The 22,481-nt window shown below is 43.1% G+C and overlaps 1 protein-coding gene across 4 annotated transcripts in view; it reads right to left on the minus strand.

Moving 5' to 3' along the window:
- Rx (Retinal homeobox domain-containing protein Rx) overlaps positions 1 to 22,481 on the minus strand; it is a 50,960-nt gene that overhangs the window by 13,808 nt on the left and 14,671 nt on the right. The window contains exons 2-5 of one of the 4 annotated variants that reach the window (XM_018012846.2): positions 20,106 to 20,531; positions 13,938 to 14,093; positions 5,375 to 6,496; positions 4,891 to 5,057 (exon numbers count right to left, since the gene is read on the minus strand). In XM_018012846.2, coding sequence (XP_017868335.1) covers positions 4,891 to 5,057; positions 5,375 to 6,496; positions 13,938 to 14,085 — 1,437 coding nt within the window. In that variant the 5' untranslated portion in view covers positions 14,086 to 14,093; positions 20,106 to 20,531. Of the gene's footprint in view, positions 1 to 4,890; positions 5,058 to 5,374; positions 6,497 to 13,937; positions 14,094 to 15,751; positions 16,411 to 16,978; positions 17,042 to 20,105; positions 20,532 to 22,481 lie in introns of those variants that run through there. The other 3 variants (XM_089472023.1, XM_089472022.1, XM_089472021.1) reach the window with 3 other exon arrangements.

Here is a 22,481-nt window from a genome sequence, read left to right on the forward strand (position 1 = left end):
AAATACCTAGAACTAGTGTTGGAGACCTATAAGAGAGTAGAGGCAACTGTCAATCTATCGATACTTAAATATATCGATGAGGCTGTCGATAATTGTGAATAGCTTATGCAGCAGAGGAAGAATGGGAACGCAAGAAATAAGAGAGTTGGGGAAAACATTTAAGTGAAGGACGTAATAAAGCCTTCTACGAAATGCAGCAGCTTCTCTTGAAGAGTTTTTCAATATAGCGAATTTCATATATTTGAATGTTGCAAATCGAAAATCGAATATGGACTATCGAATGCTTAATATATATAGCCCACACAAATAAAGCTTTTCCTAACTATTCCAGCAGACCTTTATGGCTCTTTTATCTACTCTTCTCTGTCACACATTCAACCCACACTCATTTCTGCCTTCAGCTAACTCACTCAAAGCTTCAGCATAGTTTTCCTAAATTTGCTTTAGCAAGTCAATTGCTTTAGCCTCATTCGATATATGTTATTCATTTAGTTTTGAGCGAGATGCCTGCTCCAGTTGCCGGCCATCAATCAATGCCCGAGAGCAAAAGTTCTTTCTGCAATTTGCTTTGCTTTGCCATGCTAAATTAGGTTTTAATTAAACTCTTTTTTTTTCGTCGTTGTTGTTGTTGTTGTTGTTGCTGTGCTGTCTGCGCGTCTGTCTAACCCACTCGATTGTGTTAAATGCGGCGTATGATTGGGGCACGTTTAACCCTTAAACGTGGCAACTTTGGCAAACCCTCGAACGGAAATTTGTGAGCTGTCAGCGTGTAATCCAAATAAAATAATTGTCATCTATGGCAGGCACTTGCGCGCCGAGCCATATGTTCGGGCTCACAGGACTGACAGGACTCACAGGACTCGCTGCGCCGTCTCAGCGTTAATGATGTGTCTTGCGTTTGTTTAGCCCGTTAAGCTGTTGTTTAATTTGGCGGCTTAACGCATTTTGTTTTGGTTACGATCGCAGATAAGACCTAGCTTAAGCTGGCTATAGCCAAAGAGAGAGCGAGAGAGAGAGAGGGGGAGGGGGGGGGAAAGAGAGTTGGTATAGCTGCCTGTGGTTGGCATATTAATTGCCTTGGCCAAACCACAAAATGACACAATTTCAATTTGATTTGGCAATTTTGGTTATTCTGCTGCTGCCGCTGCTGTTGTCTTTTACTCTTTTCTATTTCAGGAGGGGAGAGAGGAGAGGCAACTGCTCGTTTCTATTACAACAATGTAAACGAGTGCCAGGGCAATATTGGCCATTTAAACAACAATCAAACAAGCCGCAACAATGCCAAATGCGAGCACACAATGCATCAAATGCAAAAATCCAATCAAACTTTTTAAACAAACATTTAGCAAATCTATTACAATACATGTTACTCTTCAGGCCACGCCCCCACAGCCCAACAGCCCCACAGCCCCACCAACCGCCCTCGCCGAGTTGGCAAATGAACTCATCTAAACGAGAAATTGAACTGAATATTGAGCCACTGATTGACTGAACTGGGTACCGAGACCCACCGAGCCCCACTGAGCCCCATCCACCCACAAACCACGAACAACTCGATTCCGTTTTCATAGTTCACTTTTCTTTTATGTTTTCTTTTCGAGCATATATGTCTCCCTGTGTGTGTGTATGTGTGTGTGTGTGTGCAAACTTAATCAAAACAAATTTCCACCTTCAACGAGTTGCACACCAAGCAATTTCCACCCAGCTCCAACGATAACTAGAACTTCATGCAAACTAACCGCAAATGCGATTACACACACACACACACACTGGCAGAGGGTGTGCAGACCGAAAAAATGTGCCCACCAAATCGAAAGGAAAAAGCAAAGGAAATCAGCGTAATCTTCTATCTAGTGCAAGACGAAGAGATACCCTGTTGTTGCATTTGCATGTGGTATATATGTCAGCCCAAGCTTTTGTTTATTATAATGAGCAATAAAAGAGCTATAGAAAAAAGAAGAAAGCAGAAGCTGCATATGCATTAGTGTAAACGGTATACCTAATTTGATATCTTTACCTCATATAGGTCTCGAGATATGTGCAACAGACCAAACAGCAAAGAAGACTTTTAGTGATGGTAAGGTCTTGCAATATTGGAAAAAATAAGTTTTGCTACATTCAAAACGAAATGCATACAAATAAATATATCTAAAATTGAAAGCCTCTAGGTTTTATACTTTCCGAGATATGAGATATCAAACGGAAGCAGAGACAGTTGGATATACATGGGAATATGGATAGATAATCTCAGCTCTTCTTCAGTTCCTTAGCCATCTCTCACATTCATCTCAATATACCCCTTTCTCAATGTTTTCCAGGTCATTTAAAACGAGTTGAACTTGGGGACGCGCCTGCCTCGTATACCAAGGGTTAAGGGTAGGCAGGTGCGAGGGTGTGGGTGGGTGGGTAAATGGGGGTTAAAGGTATATCTAGCCGAGCTGCATTCGCCCAAATTTGAATTCGTGTCAATTTGACAAAGTGACACATGAGGGCCGTACGGCCATCTAGAGAAACGCGGATAAAACGCGGCAAAGAAAATTTTTATGCGATTTTCGTTCATTACCTTTGTATTTCGTTTACTTATATTTTTTTGTTGCTTCTCTCAAATTTGTTTATTTATTTATGTGCATATATTTGTGTTGCCAAGCAGAGAGAGAGAGGACGACAGAGAGAGAGGAAGAGAGAGAGAGAGCTGCGATAATGTTTAGTCAATAAAAATGATTTGTCGTCTGAGTAAACGAATTCATGAAATTTGATATGTCCTTTGCCGTCAGTCGAGACTGTCGCCTGTCGCCTGTCGCCTTCCGACTTTCGGCTTTCGACTTTCGAGCTGCAGGCGAGGTCCTCAGTTTACCCACTCAGTTCCTGACTTGGAGAATAACACATAAAAACTATGCCACAGGGCGACGGGCTTAGGCTCGAGTCCATTGTACAGCTATGCAATTAGATGGCCGCCCCAATAAAAGGGCAACAGCTAAGTCAAATAATAGACAGTGAGATATAGATATGTTAGCTATATAGAAAATGCCACTCGAGCTCTATGATTGCAGAGCTCTATTGAGAGGTAGATGCTCGATTGGGTATGTAGTTTGGGAGGGAGTGTATGTAACAGGCAATGGGAGCATATTTAAGCTTGATATTGGAGAGATGTTGTATAGGAGAAGAAACTTCAAATAGGCTGCTTATGCATAAGAGAGTGAAAGGTGCTAGCCTAAAGTATCGATAGGTTCCTTCAATTCCCCTCTATCTTCTCTCGTGTCAAGCTCTGTCTTAGTCACCTCTCACGTCTCTTCTCCGTCGCTTCTGTCTTCCCCTATACTCTTTCTCTCTCTCTCTCTCTCTTTCCCACTTCTCACTTTTTTGTACAGAGTATCTGGTAGTCGAGCAGAGTTCCAGCTGCACTTGCCTTCGCTTTTGGGCTTCTCCGATTGCCGCGTCGGGCGTCTTTTATGCTACACCGCCGTGAAAGGAATTTACGAGGCGCCCCGCCCGTTAATGTCGCAATTTGCCACCCGAAATAAATGGCAGCCAGACATGCATCGGCGCGAGCGAGCATGAAAGGCGCATACACTCGCGAGAGTGCATAATTCCCTCAGCATAAATGGGTAGCTGCGCTGCCAGAGGACGCGAGTCTTGTCATTCGCATTGTCATTTCGCAATTGAGACATAAATTTTAATATGCACTGAAAGAAAGTTGCGCAAGTTTTTCCCTGCCCCCTCCCACTTTTCTGTTCAGCTGCGAAAAAGTTACTCCTTTCGGCACAGACAACCCGCAGAGGCAGTCAATCTGTGCGGGGGCGGAGCTGGAGTATTCGGTGGGTGAGCAGCGATTGAAGCTCATTTTGAGTGTGCTGCAAGGTGCAGGAAAAATCTGCTGCAACGGAGACTGAACGAATATATGGGAGGAACAAATGATAGAGTAGAGTAATGACATGAAGCAATGAATGACTCAGTGACGGTTGAGATTGCATTGAGCCGCAAAGAGTCTTTAGCAATTAGAACTACGAAACTAAGCTTAGATATGGTCTTCACATTTTTAAGATCATAAAGCTCAAGAAACTCTAAAAACTTACTGCCAACTGTATCTACATACGTATATAAAACAGTTAGCATTAAGCTATAAGAGTACAACAATTGCTACATTAGTCAGTCAATGACTGATGACCAATGCATAGCCTTAGTCATTATATCTGCTTACTGATAAGCGACATATAAGCCATATTAGATCAACTGACTGAATGATTGACTTAACTCTGACATTCACTAAAAAACATTCGATTATATATGTATATAGTTTCTTCTTCAAGCAATTTAGCTTTAAACAGTTTAAAGCTAGTTGCTAAATTGCCTGCTATAAGAGTACAACAATTACTACATTAGTCAGTCAATGACTGTTGAGCAATGCATAGCCTTAGTCATTATATCTGCTTACTGATGAGCGATACATAAACCATATTAGATTAACTGACTGAACGATTGACTTTAACTCTGACATTCACTAAAAAACATTCGATTATATATGTATATAGTTTCTTCTTCAGGCAATTTAGCAACTAGCTTTAATCTGTTTATTTTGTTTTTCAAGATCTACTTCTAGACATGATATATTATTGTCGGAGTAAACAACCCAATTTGCAGGCCAATATATCTACGCGCAACATAAATACTTGTCTGGCCATAACATATGGCTAGCTGGCCAGTGTCTCTCTGGGAAGCGGCGGAGGGGGCGCTGCTTTAGTTGGCACAGCTTAATTTCGTTAAAATAAATTGCAAACGGAAATTATTTAATTTCCGGCGCCTGGCTGGGCAGACATGTTGATTGCACAATTAGCAAAGAGCGAGCTCGTAAATAAGGCTGGTGCCTGGCCCGGCTGGCCAATGATAACTCACCTGGACACGCACTTCAGGCAGATTCACCTTCATGGCCAGCTCCTCGCGCGAATAGACGTCCGGATAGTGCGATTTCTCAAAGGCGCGCTCCAGCTCATGCAGCTGATAGGTGGTGAATGTGGTGCGATTGCGGCGATGCTTCTTCTTGGCGCAGTTGTCGTCCTGGCCTGGAGAGGGCGACAGAGAGAGAGAGAGAGAGAGTGAGTGAGAGAGAGAACCAGTAGAAGAGAGCTGTTCTGTTTCTCTGTAGCTAAAGTTCAATTGAAATATTCATTCCTGAACTGATGTGAACTATATCCAGCAAAGAACTAATCTCAGCTCATGAACGATTCACTAGTTCACAGTTCTGACTCTTCAGAGTGAGCTAGCTCTCTCTCACTTATGATTGTCATCAAAGATCTCAACTAACGGAACTAGTTGATAATACATGCGCAGTTAGCTCAGGAAACAAATTCACGCATCGAACTAGTTCACACTCGCTCACCTTCGTCATCGCTGCCGGATGTAATTTTCTCGCCCTGCTCACTGCTGTTGGTCTGATTGAGATCCTCGCTGGAGGCGCAGCTGCCGTTGACCAAACTGTCATTGTCCCCATTCAGACGCTCCACATGCTCCACCTGATTGTTGTTGTTGCTATTGTTGTTGCGATATTCATGCTGAAAGTGTTGCTGCTGTTGCTGTTGTTGCTGCTGCTGTTGCTGTTGCACCTCGTCGAGGCTGCGCGCTCTGATGCCATAATTGGCCAGCGACTGACCGTTGGCTAATTTCGCTTCATTATCGTCGATGAAGGTGGATTTGCGCTTGTTGCTGTTGCCGCCGCTGCCGCTGCCGCCGCTGCTGCTGCTGCTGCCGATGGGTCGCGGCGTGGGTGGGGAGGTGACGTCGATGTTGATGCTCGCTTCGTGTTGCAGCTTTGCGGCATCATGCTCCTCGTCCTCCTCCAGCTCGCTGCCCGAGGACATGGAACGCTCGTCGTAGTCGCGTGCTGCACTCACACCAATTGCCGAGCTCTGCCCCTCCGGCTGAAAGTAGCTGCCAGCAGCGGCAGCCGCAGCAGCAGAGGCTGGCGACGATGACTTGGCATATTTATTGTGCTGCTCCTGCGCATGCGCAGCGAGCGCTGCCAAGTGCTGCTGGTGACTGCCGTAGACGGCGGCCGAGGGCGGCGGCGGGGCCAGCTGCCCCATTTGCCCCACCTGCGAGTGCGACTGCGACTGCGGCTGCAATTGATTGGCCTCCACCATCTGGTGCATCGAGTTGAGGTAGTTGCCGGCCGCCGCCGCCTCCTCCTGGTGGCCAAAGTGCGTGGCGCCGCCGTGATTGTAGCCAAAGGCGTTGTGGTAGCCAAAGGAAGCGCCGTGATGATGCGGCGCCAGTGGCGACTGCTGCGACTGCGACGGGTGCTGCTGCTGCTGCTGCTGCGACTGCTGCTGTTGCTGCGGCGGCGGCGCCGGCGGTGTTGGCGGCCCATAGCTAAGGCCGTTCTTCGAGTGCTGCTGCAGCATGCTGGCCATGTGATTGTCCATGTGGCGCAGCTGAGTCAGCGACATGCTGCTGCAGCGCAGATCGGTGGCATCGTCCTCTGCCATCGAGGCATCGCCATCACCTGGAAAGGTAAAGAGTGTGTTGTGAGCGAGCGAGAGAGAGAGAGAAAGTGTGGGTGGTGCAGCAGAAGAGTGTATGACATAATGAGGCCTTTCAGCTATGCGAGAGTAGATTACAGATCTCTCATACACCATAGCATAGCTCTGGTGTATGAGAAATCTCTAGTCTACTCTAGCATAGCTGAAGGAACTCATTATATCATATAGAGTAGAGAGCAATACCAATCGAAGGCTCGAAGATATATGAGTTAATACTTCTTTACTCTGTTCTGCTCTCTCTCTCTCTCTCTGTCTCTCTCTCTCTCTCTCACTATAGACATATCCATCTCGACCTTTTCTGTAACTATACCAAACTCTATCTCTCACTCTATCTATCTTTCTCTCTTTTTCTTCCCCCCCCCCCCCCCTCTCGCTCTATCTCTCTCTCTTCCATTCATCTTATCTACCTCCTATTCTATATGCATCCTTGTATACCCACACTCTATACTCGGCATAGCTCCTTCTCCCTCACTCGCACTCGCACTAACTCTCACTCCACTCCACTCTCTCTACGCTCTACTCTCCACTCTCTGCTCGCCTCCCACTAGTCTATTGACGGCGACAACTAATGACTTCCTCGCATGTCACGTGATATGTGTGCTACAGTCGAGCCGAGCCAGAACGCCCATTAGAGCCACCGACCTCGCACCTAATGCCCCCGTCGCACCACTAGGGCCGCCCGCGCTGCACCACTCCTCGGCCGGGAGTTGCCTTCGGCCTTCGGCATTTCGCTCTTTCTGAGAATTTTTATTGCCTCACATTGTAAATACGAGGCGACTAATTGAAAGCCGTTTATTAATGGCCAACAGGTGTGGGTGCAGGTGGGCGGCTGCCTGTGTGGGTGGGTGGGTGTTAGTTCAGGCTCGATTCGGTTTAGTCTGGATGGTTTTGGGTGGCGCACTCGGGTGGTTTGTTTGCAACCCAAAATTAAATAACACATTGTTATTACCGCGTCAGGGCTTTTAACCACATGGGCAGCGACAGCTTTATGACTTGGCCAACTGTCCAGCCAGCCCAACTCAAAGGCTAATTAAAATCTAATCAGGCCAGCAAATGCTAGAGTATTATGTGGAAATGGTCAAACGTCTAACGTAGAGTGAGTGAATCATGATTGAAATTATATGCATGGAGTTATGAACAGCCCTGAAGCATAGCAGTTACATAAGATGATGATAGATTCCCATTTCTAGGCTTACTCAATATCAATTTGTCGGCATAATAACATGAAATTAGAAATCGAAAAGAGTTTCAGTATGGAATTGGCATAGAATAATACGATATACGGTATCATAGTTAAGATTATACTAAATAGGGACAGGGAAGAGCAACAGAGAGGGAGAGAGAAAAAATATGGTATCATAGTTAGAAATTATGAATAAAAGATAACTGAGATAAGTGAATGAATATGCAGAGAGGTCTTACAGGTTGGGCTTATGGATAGGTATTCCTAGACAAGCAACAGATTGATTTAGCATTCAGGAATGCAATATTCAGTTAATCCATATAGAAAGGGTATACAAAGTGGCTCTATTATTATAGGGTGAACATTCCTACAGGGCATTACGACTGGGTATTGCAACTGATTTCTATCGAGTGGGTATACAAAGTGGTTGACTTTTGCATTTGTTTGTCTCTTTAGTTCGTGTTGGCTCAATTCGATTTCAATGTTGAATTGAGTTTTCATTCGAATCCAAAATCCAATTAACGATTCTGTAATTATTCGTTAGTCTTTCGAGTAATTGCTTTCTGATGTACTTACATACATACATCGACGTCGTCATCGCCATCGATTTAATTTGCATTGACGATGATTGTCTAATGTAATTACGTGCAATAATTAGTCCTATTGATGTTTATACCCTGAACCCATTTTCAATGGGAAATCAGGGTATAATGGTTTTGTTGAAATGTATGTAACAGGCAGAAGGAGGCGTGGCAGACCCCACAAAGTATATATATTCTTGATCAGGGCGACGAGTTGAGTTGATTTGGCCCTGTCCGTCTGTCTGTCCGTCTGTCCGTCTGTCCGTCCGTCCGTCTGTCCGTCTGTCCGTCTGTCCGTATGTATGAACGCGTCGATTTCAGAAGATATAAGCGCTAGAGACTTCAAATTTTTTTTAAAATGTCCGTAATTACAGCGCGCATATCAAGTTTATCATTAAAAATCGATAACTCATCCCTATCTTTTTTTATCGATAAAAAACCTTAGCGAAAACCAGTTATAAAATTATATCTTCTACACCTTTATTGCTAGAGTCTCCAAATTTTAAATGTATGCTTATATGCAATTTATACAATTTCGATTTTTCTTAAAATTTACCCCCCACCCTTAAATTCACCCCCTCACCCTCACTTTTGTAAAAAGCGTATTTCAAATACTAGAGACTTGTGCTTTGGCAATTACATGCATATCCATGTTATAATCATAATCTGAATGTTTCATGAAGATCGTACGTCCACAAAAAAAGTTATTAAGCAATTAAATTCTCATAGTAACCGCTCACTGCAGCCCATGCGTGTTTATGCTTGTGTGTGTATATGTATGTAATTGTTTGTGTATGTGTGTGTGTGTGTGTGTATGTATGTGTGTGTATGTATGCCTGTGTGTGCGTGCGTGCGTGCGTGAGTGTGTGTGTGTGTGTGTGTATGTGTGTGTGTGTGCGCGTGTTTCTTGTGTAAGCTGAAAGACGCGAAAAATTATTGAAATAGCTATTACTCCAAGGGTTCAGGGATCTCGTAGTCGAGTAGTCTCGACTAGAGCTTTCTTACTTGTTTTCTCTTGGTGGCTTTTCTCAGCGCTCAAAGTGGGTCAAATGTTTCTTTTTTTGGCTAATTAACTCAGGGGAGGGGGCCCAAACAGCAGCCACAAATTCATCCAATCAAACGAAATTTACACGCACCGCATGGGCTTCATTTGTAGTTAATGAAATTAACAAAAACTTTACAAAAATGCTGAAACAAAGTGAGAAACCAAAATGCGGTAGCACAAAAGGCCAACAACAGCAGCAACAACAACAACAACAACAACAATGAAAACTTATTATAATAATAATAATAATAAATATGTGTGTAATAATAGAAAAGAGCATTTAGGAAAGGCGTGAACGCCGCATGAGGTGCCGCAGCGCCAGTAGCCGCAATCTCGAACCCAAGTCAGAGTCAGAGCCAGAGTCAGAGCCAGGCCGAAATGTTCGGCTAGGGCATCGCCTCCGTAGGCCACACCGAGTGCGTGCGCTAATTGCGTGTGCTTGAGAAAAGACCAACACGAATGCGAGTTGAATGGATTCACGATCAACATGATTTACACACCTCAACACACACACACACACACACACGCATGACTGCGTAATCAAAGCTTTTGTATTTCATTTAATTTATTAAATTTGCGTATAGTTTTGGTTCACATGTGCCAGTTAGGGTCGGTGTGTGTGTGTGTGTGAGTGTTGCCCTTCAATGCAAATAGCTTTTGATGTAGGATCTTTTCATATACGAATTTATTTTACTGCATCTGCCTTGAACTAGCGATACCCATCAATCGAAAAAAAATCCTTAGATAACTGAATATAATCTCTAGATCTGTTTACTTTCTATCTGCAATCTGAGATTCTTCTTCTTCAGCAAATTCATTTTTGTGTGCTGCTGATAATATTTCTAATATACATATATACCCTAGATAATCTCCTATATAGAACTCTTCTTGCAAGTCTTCTTTTATCATATTTATTCATTGCTTCAGTCATAGATTCATATAATAGATTGCCTATACTTCAGTTTAAGAAAAACTCACGAATATCTTCTGCTCCCACTGTAAATCCAGCTCAGCTCTTCAACTTGGCCTTGATCATGAATAAAACTTTTCTCTTTATCAGATCAACTATGAGAGCTGAAGCAGCAGCTGCAGTTCAAGGCGAAGCTCACACACTATTCACAATTCACTCTTTACTTATTCACTATTCATTCATAGAGTCGCGAGCAAATTGCCTGATCGACAGTTCAATTAAGAAATGATTTCGTTGGCTTTGGCCATTAGCTCTGGCAATTAAACTTGGCAGCTGGAAATTTTGGATTGTTAACAAATTTGACTATGAAAAGACAGAGAGAGAGAGAGAGAGAGGGAGAGAGAGAGAGAGAGAGAGAGAGAGAGAGAGAGAGAGAGACAGAGAGAGGAAGAGAGTGGGAGGGAGTCAAGTTGAAATGTTAAAAGGTACAAATTAAGTCAGCTACTGAGCAAAGGGCAGACAAAGGCGAACTCAAAACGCCCTCAACTTGCTAATTGAGAGTGGAGCCTCTTTGCCTGGGCCCGAGGCTGAGCCGGGGCTCGTTACAATTTAGCGAGCGTTTACTGTAACAAAATTGACATTAATCGCATGATTTGACAGAAACATCACATCAAACTTGGCCATTAGGCGGCCTAATTGAAATGTTTTCGGAGAGTCATTGGCAACAGGTAAGCAGCGCAGGTAGACCAGGCCTGGGCCAGAGCAGCCACACTTAACAAAAGGAAATGCACAACAGCAACTTGTGTATTAACTGATCTTCCGGCGTTGCCCGAGATATGCATACATATATATACGTATATATATTTGAGATGAAAAGATACTCGAGCTGCGCTTTGGCCAACGCAGCCAATCGAGCCGCATATCACAAAATCAAACGAGCCATAAACAAAAACTGTCAATCAATTTGTCTGGCTCAACTGAAGTGAAGTGCTCCGCTTGCTGTTGTTGTTGCTGTTGTTGTTGTTATTGTTGTTAATAAGCCGCGCACACCGACGCGCGTTTAGCTCGCTTCGGACACGCATTAAGATCATTAAAGTGACTTAATGCTCAATTTAATGCCGCATCAAACGGGAATGGGCATGTGACTCTACATATACACTCACACAGGCACACACACATACACACACAATGTCTTTTGGCTTGCTTATTTATCTTGATCTGACTTGCTTTAGTTTGCATTTGCCTTAATGCACTTGCAGCTCTTGGCCTCTCCGGCTCTCTCTCTCTCTCACTCGCTCTCTCTCACTCTCTCTATGTCCCACTCTTACTCCCTCTCTCTGTCTCTCTCGCTCTCTCACTTCGTGTGACGCCAGCGCTGTCAGTTTAAATGCTTTTTGACAGCTTGCGTCTAGCCGCACTTCAATTATGATTATGACTTAGAGTTTCAGTGCAAACCTCTTCGGGCTTCCTTCACTCCCCTCCTGCTGCCTCACCTGCTTAGCCAGCTTATTTGCTGGCTTCTAATTAATTTGCGGCCATTTAATTTTGCGCTTTGTATCGTTCGCTTCGTTTTTTTTCTTCTTCTTCTTCTATTTTTTTGCCTCTTGTGTTTACACAACTTGTTTAGCAGTTGTTTCTCTTCCATTGTCGATGTAGCTAGCTGCCTCTCTTTGCGCTTCTCAGCGCAGGCCTTAATTAAATTAATTTGCAACGTCTTTTGATTGATTTCGCCTTCAATGTGTCTCGCTCAACTCGTTAAATGACAAGCAGGAAATTGCCTAGACAATAGCTGGATAGCTAGATATCTCCATCTCGCTCTGTTTTAATAGCTATCTGTCTCTCTTCCTTTTTCATATTGTACTGAAATTTTGATCTTTGAATCAAGATTATATATATACGTACATACGAACATATAGTTCGGCAGAAGGTTAAGAGGAGGAGTAGGAGGTTTTGGAATATTTTATATAACAAATTTTATCTATGTATCTATATCAAATATACCCTTCCTGCATCTCTCTTATTTCTCTTGACAATAATTTAATTCTCTCTTTTTTTTCTCCAAATTTTAGATCACCAATTCTGCCAGAGTCAGCCCCCACATACCAATAGTTTATGAAATATCTGTCATGTACATCTCCAATAAACCACTTTCAGCTATAAATGCTGGCAACAATAGCTGCACTTATTATCTCATTTTCAACACTACCTATATCACCTGTCGCAAATGGCTTTTCAGGTGAAAGGAAACTCACTTCTGGCCGCCCATTTTTCACAACTCGCAAATTTCAGTTGTTTTCGTTGTGCTGTGCCTTTTGCTGTGCGACAATCGCTCGTTGGCAATCAAAACACAAAATAAAATACATTTTTAACGACGTGCCAAGGCAGTAGAAGAAGACGAAGAATAGGAAGGGGGGAAGAATAAGAAAGGGAGGCAGCAGAAGGCGCTTTGGGCAGTTCGTTAAGCAGAGTTCAGTTTGGCGACTGGCACCGACAGCGACATAAATCCCACTATAATCCAGTTAAAAAGCCTTCAAAATAACGACTGCAACTAACTGGATGGAATATGTAATAAAACTTTTAAATAGACTAAAAAGAACGGAAAAAGAAGAAGAAGAACGGGCTCTAATCCCACTTTGGCCATGTAAACGATTACCGTTGACTGATTTCTCCTTATCAGCTGTCGTGCATCGCACACCAGACGCCAAAATGCCAGCTGAGAGAGTGAGTGAGTGAGAGAGAAAGAGAGGGAGAGTGGAAAAGGTAGCTAAGAAAAAAAATGGGAGTAGAATAGCAGTTAGAGCCAAGCCAAGCCCAAACGACTTGCGGCCCACGCGATGTAGTTGAGCCCAAAATAAATGCTAATATAATTTTGCGATTGTGTTTGTTGATTTCGCAACAATGCACCGTTCCCCGCTCCCCGTTCCCCATTACCCATTCACCAGTGTGTGGCACTGTAATTGAAATCGATTTGCATTGCGCTTATCGTTTATCGCTCTATCGGCATTCCGATTGCCACACTCTGCTCGACGCAAGTTGAGCTTACTGAGCGGGAGAGACTACTGGGTGTAAAATTTAGTACACTTACTGAGGGAGCTGCATTGCTAGAGATAAACAGCCGTGTTTAGAACATTATTTTGTGAACGTTATACCAAACTTAGTACATATATGGAAGATTCATTTAGTACACATATGGGGATCTCCTATATTATCATATAAAAACATGTGAAATTTGATAGCCTTGAAGTCTCTCATAGTAAATCACCTATATTTATAGAAATCCATAAGAAAAACGAAGGCTTTAATTTTAGTACATATATGCACTTCCCATTGAATAGACCTATTTGATAACTTCGGTTACATGTGTGTCTAAATAATGTCTGTCTAAGCTTAGACAGACAGTCGTATTTAGTACATATACTGAAACTAAAGGCTAAACTTCTATTAGCTCCTTTTTAGAACATATATAGCAATCTTCTCAGATGGACAGTCCCTGTATTTACTATTAGTAGTAACTAGTATTAGTTCATACATGGAAACCCCTTGTCTATAGGCATAAACTTCTATTTAGTACTATTTTAGTACATATATAGCCGCTCTCTTAGATGGACAGTCCTAGCCTGTCCATCCATAGCAGACATTTGACTCTCAGAACACACTCATCTGGTAGATCGATCATCCCACTTACCATCACTGCTGCCCTCGGCTGCTGCCTGCAGCTGGCTCTGCGCTTGGCCGTTGCGATTTTTGAGTCCGAGAATTGCGTCGATTGTGTGGCGGGGCGTCAAAGTTTGACCGCCAGCTCCGAATTTGCGTGCGTTGTCCTTGAGCGACATTTCGCTGTCTGCAACAAAAAGGAACCAGAATCAGAGCAGAGCAGCATAAGAAAGAAGAGAGAAGAGTGTGCTAGCTGGGCCTTTGGCTGCTGACTGCCATGCCCTGCATGGGAATTAAAAGCCTGTTTGCCAACAGTTTGGCAAAGTCAATTAGGCGCACGACACAAGCGACAACAGCAACAACTAGCAAGTGCACTCAGAGAAAACTAGTGGCAATGGCTATAAATATAATAATATAATAGTGTGCATACAAGTGTTGGATATATAATGTAAGCAGCTTTCAAGAATCAAGTTTGAATCTTGGATAAGTTGCAAGACATATCTGCAAATAGTACACTATACGAATTATTCCGTCTTTTTTTAAATATTAACTAAGTGCTACAATCCTAAAGTCTTTTCTAGCCAAAAAATATTCAGATCCACATCTAAGGCTTGCAATCTAAGGATTTAAATTAAATTTGAGACTAAAAATCCTACAGCATTCAATATTTTCAGCTTCGGTTAATCTTTTTCCTCATACGCTTAAGAAATCTAGTTCCTATTTTGATTCCCATGCCTATTCTATATTTAACTTTTAAAGTACCTTAAGCACGCCTATTGTCCATGCTTTTCGTTATTACTTTTTTTTAGTTCAAAATCAAGTCTCATAAGAATGAAATTTGCTTTGAAAATTTGCACTCTCTCAGCCTTATGACAAATTATCTACCTGAACACATTCTTCTGCCATCAAGATGAGTTTATGAGTTGTATAAAACTTCTTATCGAATATTTAATATTTTAAGTATAAGAGAAATTTATCAGTGTCTTATTTTGGAATCAAATTTTTCATAGACAAAGCCTGAATAATAGAGCCGAGGTTTCGGTTTGATTTCTTAGAATATGAAAAAAATATAAATAAATAAAACAAAGTGTTGGGCTTTTAAGAACTGAAGAGCTTCCACATTTTCTCTTTAGTAAATCCTCAGCTGAGTCTCCACTATTTCTCCGAGTGCATGCAAATATTGTCAGCTATTTTGAATGTTTAAACAAACACACACACACTGGCATGGGGGACACAACTTTATTTACAGTTTTAACGAGCTAAAAACTGTAATTGCAACTAAGCGACATATTGCCCGCAATCGCTCTATATACACATAAAAACACACATACACTCGTATACAAATGATTTTTTCTAATGAGCGTTTGTCATGCCAAAGGCGACGCTAAAAAGTAGGCAATAGTTTTCCTTTTATATATATTTATTTTCATATTTTACCAGCTGCTGCTGCTGTTGCCGCTGCCGTTGCTGTCGATCATTTAATTTATGTATTTTTAACGAATTTAAAATGTTAAATGGAAATGTTTTCAGTTTCTTTCCTCGTCTCTCTGCTCTTGTCCCCCATATGCCTCGCATGCCTGGGCAATTAGTTTATAATTCGCAAATTATTTGAAATGCCCGGCCCGGGTGCATGTTAATGCTCGGCCCAAAATGCAAAACATGTCCGTGAACACGCATTCGCACAGTGCCCGCTGTCAATAAGTGTATGTACGGAGAGCGTTTCATGTGCCGCAGCAATTTGTGCTTAATTAAATCGGTAATCCGTAATGGCAGCCGCTTTCCGGCTAACTAAACTACTGCGACGACTTCCCTCTCTCTCTCAACCTCGCTCGCACTCGTTCTTACCCGCTGTGATCACAGTGTTGTTGTTGTTGTTGTTGTTATTGTTGTTGTTGCTGTTAATGCTGTTGTTGTTGTTGCCATTGCTGCTGCCCAGCTGAGCATAGTGCTCTTGGAACTGCTCCAGATTCTTGAACTTCTCCACAATCAACTGCAAGTTCTTCGCATCCCGCACATTGGCCAACAGATGGCGCAGATGCTCCAACTGCTTGGGCGCCATTTTGTGAGGGCCGCCGCTCTGCTGTGCCAGCTGCTCGAAGATGTGCTGAAAGGTTTGCTTGTGCTCCATATTGGAGGCTGCCAGGCTGGCACCGGCTGAACCAGCCTCCACAACTCCAGCTGCAGCAACAGCAGCAGCAGCAGCTGCAGTAGCTTGCATAGGCGGCGTTGCAGCTCTGGTCTTAATATCCATTGCTTATATAGAAATATGTGTATAGAAATATTCTTATTATAACTCTTATTAGTCGCACACACTCACACTAGCACACACACGCACACGCACAAAATTGACAAGAGTTCTGTGTTGCGACGGCTTGCGTGTCTGTTATCTCAATTAGTAACTGTTGTGCCCACAAGAACCGTAACCGAAATACGTTGCGCACGGTGCCAAGGCAGAGTTGGCAATAAACAAGTCGCAGCGACGAGCCGCAGCCAGAGCCAGAGCCAGAGCCATTCAGCAAGCGAATTGAAAACCGGTTCTGTGTGCGTGTGTGCAGGCATATATGTATGTGAGGGGCGGAGCTAGCGCGCAAATGAGAGCGAGCGAGCGAGCGCGCTAGAGAGAGCGCAGCGCAAGCGCTGTTGCTCTCTGTCTGACTCGCCTCTCTCTCTCTCTGCTTGGCTGTCTGCCCGCCTGCCTGTGAGTAGCAGCAGCAGCACGCGTGCCTCTGCTCTGCATGTGTGTCTGCTCTGATTGAGTGTATGTGTATGTGTGCTTTGCCTTTTGCATAAGCGACAACTTTTGTTTCCCAGCTGGCGCTTTGTTCGCTTTTAAATACTCGCTCGCGCTCACACAACAATATGCAACAAATTATGAGCGAGCATCGCTCAGAAGATGACCAAAGAACCGTTAGTTTGACAGTGCAGTAGAGTGGCACACACGCCCATCCCCCTGCCCGCTGCCCACTGACTCAGCCAGTGTCTTTAAGTGAATTCTGTTCATATCCCAGCAATGCTCGCTTAGCCTATTTAACAGTTACGTTAACCTAACCGTTAGTATCTTTCGTTGCTCACCTTTCTCGTACCTGTTGGCATGAGTTGCGGCTTTTTTTTTTTTTTTTGCACCAGCTCAGCTCGGTTCAAATTCAATTCAATTCACTTCACTTGACTCATTTACTCGTTTACGCTATCTTCCATTACACGTTAAATGAAAATGTCGAGACGTACGGCGAGCGGGGGGCACACGAGGGGAGGGCACAGACAGCCGGCAGAGCTGTTATCCTGGTCTGTCACGGGGGTTTCCTTTAGCCAGCGATTCGATTTGTGCCAACTAATGAGCTCTTAATGTGCGTTTATTCTTACGCATAACGAGCTTGCCAAACGTAATTATATGTGCTGCTAGTGTATGCGTGCGTGTGTGTGTGTGCAGGAGAGGGAGAGAGAGCAATGTGTGCGTGTGTGTAGATGTGTGAGAGGCTGCCATGTTGGCGCGCTGCTTAATTGAAGTGGAGCTCGGCTGGCAGCATACACACATACATACATACACCTGTCTGTACGTATATACATATCTATGTTTGTGTGGGGCGACCGCCTTGCGTCATTTTCATTTGCGCTGCATCCGCTTGGCTTCGCTTTGCTCCGTTTCTCTGCTTCTCGTTGTTTTTGCTGTGTTTTAAATTAATTTGCTTTTAATTTGCTTTATTATGTGGCAATTTCTCCTGCTTCGTACTTTTAATTAGTTTGCTTTTATCGTTAAGCTGTTAACGGCTTTTGGCAACACAATTCACTCAAATTTCCGTCTATTTTTAGTGCTTCCAACAGAGTTTCTTAGCGGTTTTCTGCTACGGTAAATACTTATACGCAACGTCGGCTGCGACTGTTCCTCTTCCTCTTCATTTTCACTCTTTCTTTTTAATTGTCCTCTTAACTTACTCCTATCTCAGTTTTTATTCCTTCTACTCTTGTCTATTGTCTTTTGGCTTTCTTCTGCTCTACTTTTCTTCTTATCATTATCATTTGCTATCCATTACACGTACTGCTTCTTCTTAGGAAGCTAATTTAGCTGTGCGGCCGACATATCCTCTGTTTCTTTTATTATACTCGTTCTTCTTTGTTTGCATTCTTTGTCTTCTATTTTCATTACTCTCTCTCTCTCTCTCTCTCTCTCTCTCTCTCTCTCTCTCTCTGCCTGTCTCTCTCTCTCTTTCTCTCATATTTTAATGCTCAGCTTAATTATCCTTTTTCTGTTTCGTCTTTTGGTTATCTTCGATCTCATTTTCTTCTCCTCCAGCTCCCGGCTCGTCTCCTCCAGCCTTTCCTGCATGTTTTCTTCATTCGCCTCGTCTTACTCCTACTGCCTGCTTATACTCGTTTTCCTTCACATTCTCACTCTCTCCCTCTCTCTCTCACTGCCTGCACCACCCCATTCCACCACACAGACAGACAACAATAATTGAATGCATAATTCGAAATCCATTTATGGTTTATTTTCTGTCCGATTAAGATCTAAACAAGCTGCTCGACAAGCAGTCGGCTTTGATGTGCTGATGTGGACTGCACTTAGCTTTATCTCGAGCCTCAAATCAAATCAAATCAAAGCGGGCTGCGCCAGCGCAAAAGCCGAAAACTAGTTCTGCAAGCAGCGGCTGCCCTCCATCTTCCTCGCACACACACACGCACACGCTCACACAGTAAGCACTAGCTCTCTCGCTCTCGCTTGCGCTGCTCTGTAGCTATGCTGCTGCAGCAGAGGCGTGGCCTAAGCGAAGCAGCTTGACGAGAGAGCTAAAGCGAGAGAGCGAGAGCGAGCGCATAGGCAGAGAGCGCTTCGGCGCATTGAATGAGAAGCACGCGTATATATGTATGTGTGGGTGTGTGTGTGCGTGACGTCTTGTGGTAGACCATTGAAAAAGTGATGAAAATAACTCTCTGTCACTTTATTGGCGCTTAACGAGTTTGAGTTGATGAAGAATTTAATTTATGATGCTGCTCACACCCCCAGACCGTTGCCAGAGACAGAGAGAGCGAGCGAATGGGTGGCGGAGTGAAGGGGGTGACTGGGATAGGGGGGCTGGGCATGGCTCCAACCGCAGCGAGTAGAGCTGCAGACGTCGAGGCGAAAAAAGGCTGAGAAATTAATGAACTCGTAACTGTCGCTTTGCAAATTGGGTCGCATGTGTGTGTATGTGTGTGTGTGTGTGTGCCACGCCATTTTATGCGCACACATGTGCATAGACAGAAAGAGAGCGAGAGCGAGGTAGGGAGAGGGAGACAGAAACACACACAGCAGCAGCAGCCGCCGCCAGACGTCAAGCTTTGATGATTTAATTTTCTGGTCTTCTAATTTAATTTTATTATAGAAATACAGGCGAACGCTGTGTGTGTGTGTGTGTAAGAGTGAGAGAGGGAGCAAAGCTGTATGACTGTATGTGTGACAGACACACACACACACACTTGCATAGACATGCATGCAAATTCGTTAATGGAAAATGGTGGCGTTTAATTGAAAAAGGAAGTACGCCGTAGGGCAGGAGGATGTGCAAGGACCAAAGGCAGAGCACAAAGTATGGGTGCGTTATAGCGAGTTTTTGCTGTTCCGCACACATTCGTTGTACAGTTTTTTGCGTCGTTTGTTTTGTTTATTTTTATTTTTTTTTTTCGTTTGGGTCATGTGCGGTTACGTTTGCAATAACAATTTGCAATTACAGTTATTTGTTTGTGAAATTCATATTTTTTAATTGACTGTCGCAGGCGGAGCGGGTTTTTTATAGTTGTTGAATTTAATTGGATTAAAAATGCGCAGATAATTACAAAATGGCGTTAATTAATCGTCAGCCGCCATATTGATTTTGCAGCAACAATATTTAATGATTAACAATTAACAAAGAGCAAGAAGAAGAGAGACAGACAAACAGAGAGCGAGCGGAAAAAAATGGCTGCTGCGATTTCTGATGCCAACTCTTTGGGCTGATTGCAGCTGCCGCTTTCTGCCTTAATAAAACCAATTAAAATTCATTAGCTTCACATACATACGCACACACACACACAGCGAGAGAATCGCAATCACACACTAATGCCATCATTCGCTCGTTTTCTCAATTATTCATTCAATTTATGTGGCACAAAAGCCGCTGCTGCCGCCCCAGCTCCATGCATATTCATGCAGCTAAATGAAGAGAGGCAACACTTAAATGCAATTTACCTCAATTTTAGCATCTTCCAGCTTGCCAGCTTGCCGTCTTGCCGTCTTGCCGTCTTGGCATCGTGGCATCGTGGAGCAGCCACAGCATCCAGGCGAGCCGCTTCGTCTTAACGTCTTTTCATGGCACTTACATCGTCATTCTATTCGTCTAATTTCATTTTCTTGGCTCTGTGCGAAACTACGACGGCGCATCCTTGGCTCCTTTTGCTTCTTGCCAGCTCCTTGGCCCTCCTTGGTTAGTGTGGCAGCTTCTGTATGGCTGGCTGTCTGCCTTTAGATTTGGCAGCTCATGCGTTTTTCTAATTACATTCAATTAGAATGTTGATTGATATGTTTGTCTAACATAGCGACTGCCAGGATTGCCAGAAAGGATTCGGGCAGGATTCGAGCAGGATTCGAGGCAATTCAAATTGTCACTGACTCGGGCTAAAAATAAATACAAACGATTTTAGCATTGCAATTGAATGTTTATATACGTCTACAGCTATTTAAAATGGTCGTAGATGTCACATTCGACAGCTGGCTTAACATATGTTAAGGCTAGCTTAACACTACCAAACTTAACACTAATTTAACATTGATTAACAGTGAAAAGAAGCAGATATTTATTTTATATGAACTCTCTTTTAGTTCACTCTATAAAACTGAATCGAAAGTCGAATTTATATTCTTAATTTTATGTAGTTCAATGAAATTTTCATTTTAATATGTTTTCGATTTGGCCAAACAATTTGGCGGTTGGGCAACAAAATTGAAATTCGTGTGCGCACTTTGTGGCCTTGTTTATTGATTAGAGACTCTTATTAATTATGCACATTATTTTGTATTCGCAGACAACAAATAAACAAATGACATTAATTATGAGCGAAACATTTTTCGTTTTTCGATGTTTATGAACAAACGACGATTTGCATTAATAAATTCAATTATGCATTTTAATTGCAATTTGGTCAAAATTTCTATAAAGTTTTTGCATTTTCATGTTCTTCCTCTGCATTTTCCAAATTAATTATTTAGCCGAAAAGAATTAAATTTTTGGGAATCGAACCAAAAATTAAGCTTTATTTGTGAAAATTGCAATTCAATTAAGTTGCCAAAACAAATTGCAAATCGACAAAATGGCCAAAATGGACAAACCGACAAACGGACAAACGACAACAGCAACAACAACAATCGAAAAGTTGTTTGAATAATTTCATTAGCGTTGATTTGCAGCAAATGCAATTCGCAATTGCAAACAGCCTTCACCCCAGCCCCAGCCCCAGCCCCAGCCCCAGCCCCAGCCCCAGCCCCAGCCCCAGCTCCTGCCCCTGCAGCCTGCACCTGATTATATAGCAAACTCTCTCTATCTCTTTCTCTCTCTCTATATATATGTACATGCACACATATATATATTAGACATATGTTGTGTGGCTCTGCATCAAATCGAACGCATTTTAGTTCTCGTCTGAAGCAAATGGTGCATCAAACCAGCCTCGGCCAGCTCCATGCGGCCACCTTCCATAAAGCGCAATTACTGCCTCGATGTGCAATGAAACATGGCACACGCACACGGGGAGAAAGTTTATGGCTACTTCAAGAATTCGTATGGAAATTAAATTGGTATGCTCTGCTCTAATGGAACTCACTCTCTACAACACACTCTCTGCCCACTCTTCGCTCTCACTGTTTACCTTCCTCTTATTAGTCTAACTACTCCACTCTTCTCTCGTTACTTTCTACAACACACTCTAACTCTCCACTCTTCACAATTTTCTTACCGCCTAATCTTTCATATTACTCAGCACTATCCATTCTTTAGTCTTTCTACCATACTCTACACTACTCTCTTCACCAACAATCTCCACTCTTCTCTCAAAGCTCACCACTTTTCCCTCATCACTCTCCACTTAATGCTGTTCACTTTGCACACTTCATTCTCTACTCTCACCCTTCATCTTCTACTCTACACTCCCACTATTATCCCATCGCTTTCCACTCTCGTCTCTCCTATCACTCCACTCGTCACCCTTCAACCAACACTATCCATATTTAACTCTCCACTTTTATCTCTCCACTCGCCATTCTACTTACTATACTCTTCATACTCCAATCTCCGATGTACACTCTCTAATCTATAATCTTCACTCTTCACTCTCCACTTTCTCCTCTCCATTCTGCTTATTATTCAACCCAGAAACTTACATTGCAGAAGTTCTCCAAATTCCACAATTTCTCTCAGTGTAGCTTGCATCTGTAGCAACTGCTGGGCCAACTGATAATTAGAAGCTACAACAGGGCACGCAGTCAACGCAGCTGTATGTTTATGTATGTGTATAATTTGACTGTGCCTTGCCAGAGAGGGAGAGAGTGAGAAATAGAGAGAGCGAGAGAGAG

This window comes from Drosophila arizonae, chromosome 5, assembly GCF_054131065.1.
Source record: "Drosophila arizonae isolate 15081-1271.41 chromosome 5, UAZ_ARI_1.0, whole genome shotgun sequence".
Lineage (NCBI taxonomy): Eukaryota > Metazoa > Arthropoda > Insecta > Diptera > Drosophilidae > Drosophila > Drosophila arizonae.